At 35.5% G+C, this 8,279-nt stretch overlaps 1 protein-coding gene across 1 annotated transcript; it reads left to right on the top strand.

The window, feature by feature from the left end:
• Positions 1 to 3,766: 3,766 nt before the first annotated feature.
• Positions 3,767 to 5,251, top strand: LOC149587224 (uncharacterized). The gene is made up of 2 exons (XM_089863442.1): positions 3,767 to 4,288; positions 4,917 to 5,251. The coding sequence occupies exons 1-2, from the start codon at positions 4,117 to 4,119 to the stop codon at positions 5,090 to 5,092; spliced, it is 348 nt and encodes a 115-aa protein (XP_089719568.1). The 5' UTR covers positions 3,767 to 4,116; the 3' UTR covers positions 5,093 to 5,251.
• The last annotated feature ends 3,028 nt before the right edge of the window (positions 5,252 to 8,279 follow it).

The raw sequence follows: 8,279 nt of genomic DNA, 5'->3' as shown, positions 1-8,279 counted from the left end.
GGACCGGGTTTTACGTACTCCCCTCTTTTTTTCTCAACCTGTCAATATTTGATTGATTGTGTAGGCTTATAGTTTTGAAAGCTTATAACAAAGGATGCTTCTGTAGGAATAAATTTATAAAGACTATGATATAAAGTAAAAAGTTATTTATTTTCTTTAAAAGTATAGGTTCTAACAATAAGGATATTTTTTCAATTTTCATTTTAAATTGCATTTGATTTAACCTATAGTAATTTCTTCTATCTTCATAAGGAAGATGATAAATTTTAATATTATTTTTAAATCTTACGTAAGTCATTAAGTTTTTCTTTGATATACAAAGCGTTTAGTTGTTTTTTAACGTAAAGTTCCAAGACTAATCTTTCGAGATCTGTAGTTTTAACTTTAAAGGTATGATAAATTTCTTCCTTGTTTTCTTGGGGTTTTTCAGGTGTTTTTTCCTCGGTCTTGATTTTGTTATTTATTGACTTGGTGTACGTCTCTGTTTCATCTATGCTAAAGGGTATGTTTTTTGTGTGCCTACCTCTGATAAAGTTGCACTTGGGGAAATGTTTCAAATGTTCTTCGTAAGGATTATCGGTGGGTTTCCAGGCTAATAAAATGCCGTTGCATTCGAAGCACTGTACTAGATCATCGGTATGTAACGAATAAAACCCCGCTCTACTTAAAGCTTTTTTATAGTTTCCATCTTGTGGCCAGGAGTAAAAAGTATGATATCTCTGCAGCTCCGAGTTCATGATGATGAATGAATATGATGATAGAATTATTCGATTTATTTATCACCAATAGTTCCTACCCCCCTCTTTTACCCCCCCTCCTTTACTTAATATATGAAATAAAAGAAAACAGTATTAAAAAGGTGACACATTTATTTTTTAAAAATACAAAAGAGATTACAAAGAGTATTTCTTAACAAAAGGATTAAGTTATTCTTTACGGGCGCGTTTTAACATGTTTGTAAGATGACGTCATTCTTCGAACAATCTCGTCCAAACTCTGAAACCAGCCAGGGATTAAGGAATTCCAGCATTCCCAAGATCAATAAAATAAATAGTACAATAAGTAGTTTTTAGGGGGTTGATCTCCAAGATCTGGCGTATTCTTGTCAGCCTTTGTGTACTTGCCTCCATAACATATCAAAACATACAATGAGGATGGGGAGCACGTAGCAACCTCCCGCACCTAATGGTAACGGACCCTTCAGCGTGTCAGAGTGAGTTATTTTTACAATCATGCCGTTAACATCTTTGTTGATCTCCTTACCCCCCTCCCCCCCCCCTTGGGTGGAGTATATACCGTTAAGAAATGTATCCTAAATTCTTAATCGGTGCTAAATTAAAAGTTTTTTTGGTGAAACATAGAGCAATTTTGATAAATTTAGCTAAAATTTATCGAAACGTTTTTAACAATTTGAAATGTTTTTCAAATGACGCTTTTCGTGTCGGTAGAATGTATGCTAAACGACTGATTTCGTTTCGGTGGTCTATTCATTTTCCCATGTATTCCTATGGGATTTTAGGAATTTTAAATGCTCAATTTCGTTTCGAAAAAATGTAACGTAGTTGATCAAAAACGTTTCGATTGTTTTTTACTTCGAACACGAAATGCGTTGTGAATGATGCTTCTTTCAATACCGTTTTATGTTTTCCACAAATTTTTGATTTCGAGGTTGATAATTTTGATAAATATAGTACGTATTAGGTTAATGCTTCGGTTTAATGATATGTTGTATCTCAGCTAACGCTACAAAAACATAACTTGTTGAGACTTGTCCGGATAATGCCCTCAGGGCAACCACCTGGAATCAATTAAATCTTTGGTGGTAGGATGGGCCACCAATTAACAAAGCAATAAATCACTCTAAATACAAATTCCATTCATAGCAATACAAATGGTACGACACCCACCCCCCAAAGACCCTAAGATACGTCTGAACGTGTTTACTTATAAATAAAAAAAAAACAGATGGGGATAAAGGTTTACCCTCGCTCCCCTTGTAATGTCATAAAACCTGGTGGGTGTTCCAATTAAAGAAAGGACAAAATAAATTCCATTGATAACAATACAACTGGTTCGACCACGCCCCCAAAAGCCATTACGACACGTCTGAACGTGTTTACCTATAAGTAAAAAAAAAACACATTGGGATAAATTCTTTTGTTATGAACCATGTTCGACCCCCTCCTCCCCCTTAATGTCATATAACACACACCTGGGTGGCCAAAAGGGGATTTTGTAAACTATAGAGAGTCATTTCACTTCCGAACTCTGGAGAGAAAGGTTGGTGACAAGGTTAGTAAGAAATCACGTGTTTCCTCCTATGCACCTTACGTAGTATGTAATTCTTGTTTTGGCAAAAATGTCCCTTAAAATGTGTGCTAAATAGAAAACATAAGAGACAGTCTAGCCATATTCGTGTATACTTTACTCGGAAATGTTAAGATCGGTAAAAGTTTTAGCATAATAAGTAATATTCCGGTATATTTCATTCATCTGACCACATCTCTTTCGGTATGGCCGAAAATGTTCATGAAAACCTCAAAAAACTAGGGTATGCCCCCATGCCACGTACGGGTCATCTACATTGCCCTCATTGTGCTGGGACTTTAAAAGACGTGCCTGACTGCGGCCAATTAAATTATTTCTGCACATCACGTGACTGTGCGCACTTCAGACGTTGTGTTTTAGTTCAATCTAAAAACCTTATCCGTATGTCGACCCATAAAGAGCGAAGACATCTTCTTGACGAGCGAAACTTTTGTACTCTGTGCGGTGAGTTTAAATACCGGATTAAGGACTTGTGCCCGTGTTACAAATGGACAGATGATTCACCAGAGATTTAAATCAGGTACGGCAGTGACTTTCGAGATGAAATAGAATTGTGGAAGCATCATAGTTAATACAAATCAACTTTTGCTTCATAAAAAAGGGTATGTTTCACTTTGCATCATAACAATGTTTGTATTTTAGTCGATATTCATGTGTACTTTAGTATTATTCGTACGAAGTTCAGTATTAATTTCTAATAAGCAGCTTGTGCATGGTAAAATTGGTGTTTTTTAGGTAGTATTATATAAATGCCAGTATTTTAATCAATATTCATGGGTATTTTAGTAGTAGTCAGCTATAACTTTTGCATGTAGTTTATATAAATCACGTGTAATTTAGTATTGTTTGTAATAAGTTCAGTATTAGTTTCTAATAAGCCACTTGTGCAGGGTAAAATTGGTGTTTTTAGGTAGTATTATATAAATGCCAGTATTTTATTCAATATTCATGTGTATTTTAGTAGTAATCAGCTATAACTTTTGCATGTATTTTATATAAATCACGTGTAATTTAGTATTATTCGTATGAAATTCAGTATTAGTTTCTAATAAGCCACTTGTGCATGGTAAAATTGGTGTTTTTTAAGGTAGTATTATATAAATGCCAGTATTTTATTCAATATTCATGGGTATTTTAGTAGTAGTCAGCTATAACCTTTGCATGTATTTTATATAAATCCCATGTAGTTTAGTATTATTATTCGTATAGAAAATCGGTATTAGTCTCTAATAAGACACTTGTGCATGGTAAAATTGGTGTTTTTTAAGGTAGTATTATATAAATGCCAGTATTTTAATCAATATTCATGTGTATTTTAGTAGTATTCGTATGAAAAAAACTGTAGTAATATTTCTATGAAAAATCTTTCTTGCTCATTAAATGTTCTAAACCTAATACAATTTCTGATTCTTCCGCCTATACAACTAAAATAACCTAGCATAAGCCAGTGTTTCAGGATCTATCATAGAATAACTTAGAATAAGACTATATTTTTCAGCATTTACCAAGAATAAACCTAGCAAAAGCCTATGTTTCAAGAATTACTATAGCATAAGCCTAAGATTTAGACACGTGACATCATTAAAACGCGTCTGGTCGTGTTTACCTATAAATAAATAAAAAGCCGATGGGGATAAATTCAATTCGTTACGCTTTAGCCACGCACCCTTTTAAGGTTCTAAACCACCTGGTATGTAGCCAATAAAGGACAATAAAAAAAAAATACAAGCATCAGTCAATATACCCTCAGGCTAAATATCAACCCGTACTCTGAAGAAAACCGCGCAAATGCACTCGTTAGACTATGGGCATGAATGTTATGCCGTTTTCGGGGTGATACGAGCCAAGCCTAGTTTTGACAAAAAAAAAGGAACCATTGTTAGCATCTCGGAAGACGTTTTGAAGGAATTTATGGAGGAGTGGACGGAGATCTATTCAGCGTTGGAAACTGGCGACTTGGGTAATTATCGTTACTTAAACTTGAAAATAACAGTAACCGTTATGGAGGGGAATATAGTATTCAACAAGGATAGCGTCTTCACTCTAAAAAAGGCCGAGACAGGGAAACTGAACGAGAAATTTACTTTTATGAAATTTCACTACAACCTTTTGAATGATCAAGTTATAAAATGCATGTACGAAGCTATTGTAAAACGCCTAGGATCTACCATAGAATAACCTAGCATATAAGTATATTTTTGTAGCATTTACCAAAGAATCTAATACAGCATAAGCCTGCCAGGATCTACCATATAATAAGTCTATCTTTTTCATGATCTAATATAGCATAAGCCTATCTTTCACGATTACCATAGAATAAGCCTATCATAAACCTATATTTCAAGATCTACAATTGCATAAACCACCCAGGATCTAACATAGAATAAGCCTAGCATAAACCTATATTTCAAGATCTATAATTGCATAAACCACCCAGGATCTAACATAGAATAAGCCTAGCATAAGCCTATCTTTCAAGATATTCCATAGAATAACCTAGCATAAGCCTACCAGGATCTACCATAGAATAAGCCAACCCTAAGCCTATCTTTTTCAGGATCAACAATAGCATAAGCCTATCCCTACAGGTATCAGCCACGTGACGTCATCAACAATTAGCCGTGACGTCATCAAGAAAACCACCACCAGGTGGCGCAACAATGAACAACATGTACCACCAAGGACGCTAAAATATGCCCCCAAAACAACCACAACCAAGGACGCTAAAATATGCCCTCAAAACATCCACAACCAAGGACGCTAAAATATGCCCCCAAAACATCCACAACCAAGGACGCAACAATTCAAATTTCCCGCCAAAACCATCACGTGACGTCATCAATTCCCCCCCCCCACCTAGAGGTACCAGCCACGTGACGTTATCAAAAAAAATTAGCCGTGACGTCATCAAGAAAACCACCACCAGGTGGCTCAAAATTCAAATTTCCCGCCAACACCATCACGTGACGTCATCAATTCCCCCCCCATCTTCCCCCCCCAACACCATCACGTGACGTCATCAATCCCCCCCCCTCCCCACCCAAGGGATGGCTTTATAAACCCAAAACATTTTACCCCCCCCCTGAAAGGGGGGGGGAAGGAAGGGGGGTAAAATTTTTGGGTTTATAAGGCCGTCCTTACTCTCTATGGACTTGATTAGTTTGAATTACTATATTTTTAAAGACATTTTATGGTTATGGCAAAACGTCAATTATTCAAAGTTAAAAAATTGAACAAGTACTATATTTTAGAAAGAATCATTATTGTTGCCAATTAATTAATAGAATAGTTTTAGCGCGTTTAAGACTATGAACAAGTTGGTAAAACCAAAATATTACCTCTCCGAGTCAAGAGGTTTATTACTACAAACTTATTTACCTAGATATGGAATTATTTCTCTTTTTTTTTTGAAGAAAAATTTACGAATTATTGAAGCAGTATTCAAAGCATAGCGAATATACAGTAAAGCAGACGACATTTTACATCAAATAATGATAAATCTTGGACACATGGAAATCAGTCAATGGGGAAAAGAACAGGAAATGAAGTGTATAAATTTTGGAGAGATATAACCTTTATGTGTTTGTAAAGGCCCAATTGTCTACGCTTCAGCTGTTTACCCGATATACTCATAGCTACATTCACAACTGGTTTGCAGTGTAAACACTATCGTCTTGTCTCACCTCAACAATGTTCTTAGTTTGCCAACATGCATGTTAAGGTTAAATAACACCAAAGCTGATTTGTGGCTAGACGCACTGAAAGTCTTGCGCACCATAAAAAGAATGAAAACTCCGTAGCTAATATTCGTTTACCATTAGCCCTTTCACTGGTCTAATTGCCACCATGATCTTTTCTTCTATTATAATATCTACACCTGATTATTTAAACGTCTATTTAACTTTCGGCGATTGGTGCAATTGTCATGGAAGTTTCTTTGGGATTTTACTTTAGAGGGTTCTAGGAAGTTTTAAAATATAAATCTTCATTCACGATATCGTGATTAGTTTAGGGGCTAGCTTCTATCATGTACCCATTTTTTATCAACTTGGATTATTTGGTAGAAAAATATAAAATGGTTATTGTCAAAAACTGAATAATGTCGTAAGAACCATCTTCATTGAGAAACCTCGTCTCCTTATATTTTGGCTCGACCCACAAACTTTGTACATAGCGAGTTCTCGTGGTGAAAAATATCATTCTTATCCCTGTTATCCAGGTTAAATAATTAGTTCGGAGAGGTAAAAAGCGCGTCTCTAGGTTTTCATTTTTGCTTTTATTAAATAAATAAATAAATAAAAGCTTTATTTGGAACATCGTCTCAGGTTGCCCTGGTTTTCAGTCGCGTCCGTTGGTTTAAGTTAAAGTATACAATGTATAATGATATAAAATTAAATAAATAAAATTTAGGGACCGTCCATAAACTACGTCACACTCTTATGGAGGGGAGGGGGTTTCTAAATTTGTGACGGTCCGTGACAAGGGGGAGGGAGGGGTTCTTCGATGCGTGACGTCACATTTAGCATTGATTTTTTTACGAAGTCAGTAAGAGGCCGATTGGCTCTCTTATGTTATAGAAGAAAAAAGAAAACATTCCATAGTCCACCGTTACAATAATTTACCAAAATTGTTATTCCATCATCGCTTAAATAGTAGAAAATTTAAGCAATTATCTACTATTTACACCTTTATATAGCCAATTTAAATAGCGCGTTTAAAATAAACAGCGTAAACTTTATTATGTCTCAGTTTATTCGCCCCTATTATTTGTGAGTATGAATCAAATCCCCCTACCGATTGAAATGGTTTCGATTCTTTGGCAAATTTTCTAAATCTTAAGCTCGATTAGTCTGTTTTCGGTGACAGTGTCGAAACCTAAAAAGTGTGCCCCTTTAACTAAATTTTATGGAACTTTTTTGAATCTTATAAAAAGCACATCCAGATATTAAAATTCTAAAGGTCAATCAGAGGGAAAAAGCTTAAAACGGAAGAGAACTTGAATTTTCAGCCGAGCAAAATATTTCTGAGAGGGCGGCATATCACTCAAAAAAATTAATCAAATTAAATTTGTAAATTAAGACAAATCATAGTGCGGAGGGAGGGGGGTTAAAGAAATGTGACGTGGTTTTTAGGGGAGGGGTCTGAGAAAAGCGTGACGAAGCGTGATCTGGGGGGACGGGGGGGTCAGAAAATGCTTTTTTTCGCGTGACGTAGTTTATGGACGGTCCCTTAGTTGTCGTTCCTGACCGGTTGCATTTAGTATTATTGACCATCTGAGTTTAAATTGAGATACCTAGCAGCCCTGTATTATTTCTAATTGTATTTTTAAAGACTGCTATGCTTGTTTCTGTTTTGAGATTATATGGTAGGTTGTTTCAGAGCTTTGTTCCTGCTTCTTTTACACTTTTTTCTCTCAGCGAGGTTTGCAGTGCTCCCACCGGGAAATTTATCCGTCCTCCCCTCGTTTGTTGACCGTGTTCTGTGTGGTATTGAAAAATGTCTTTTATATAACCTGGAGTTTTGTTTTGTTTCATTTTGAAGAGGAGAAGCATCAGGTTTATTTTATATCTTTCCTCGTTCGTATTCATCCCTGCCTTCTTCCTCGCTTCCGTCGCTGAGGATCTCCTTGGGACCTTGGATATAAGTTTTGCTATATAGTTCTGCTGGGTTTGTAATTTTTTTAATGTAGATTTCCTTGCACTATTTTATATGATATCGCCGTAGTCATATAAGGTTTGTATTATTGCGTTTATAAGAACTCTTAGCGTGTTTGTTAGGGCTCGGGGATCGGTTAACTATTATTCAAACATATTAACATACCAAAATTTGTAAAACGAAGATGATATATAAGTATTTCGTCTCGTTTTGATATGGAAAAAGGTAGATTGATGCAATTATTAATCGTAAGTATTTTTTCCGAAAAACTAAAATTTTCAACATAATCAGAAGAA

This window comes from Phalangium opilio, unplaced genomic scaffold (assembly GCF_054372755.1).
Source record: "Phalangium opilio isolate 3A_F unplaced genomic scaffold, DU_Popi_V2 ptg001170l_1, whole genome shotgun sequence".
NCBI classification, from domain to species: Eukaryota; Metazoa; Arthropoda; class Arachnida; order Opiliones; family Phalangiidae; genus Phalangium; species Phalangium opilio.
This window is presented reverse-complemented; position numbering and strand designations above follow the sequence as displayed.

Coding starts and splice junctions, on each gene's coding strand:
- LOC149587224 (XM_089863442.1), top strand. CDS start 4,117: ATGCACTCGTTAGACTATGGGCATGAATGTTATGCCGTTTTCGGGGTG. Junction 4,289..4,916: donor GTTGGAAACTGGCGACTTGG/GTAATTATCGTT, acceptor CTATCCCTACAG/GTATCAGCCACGTGACGTCA.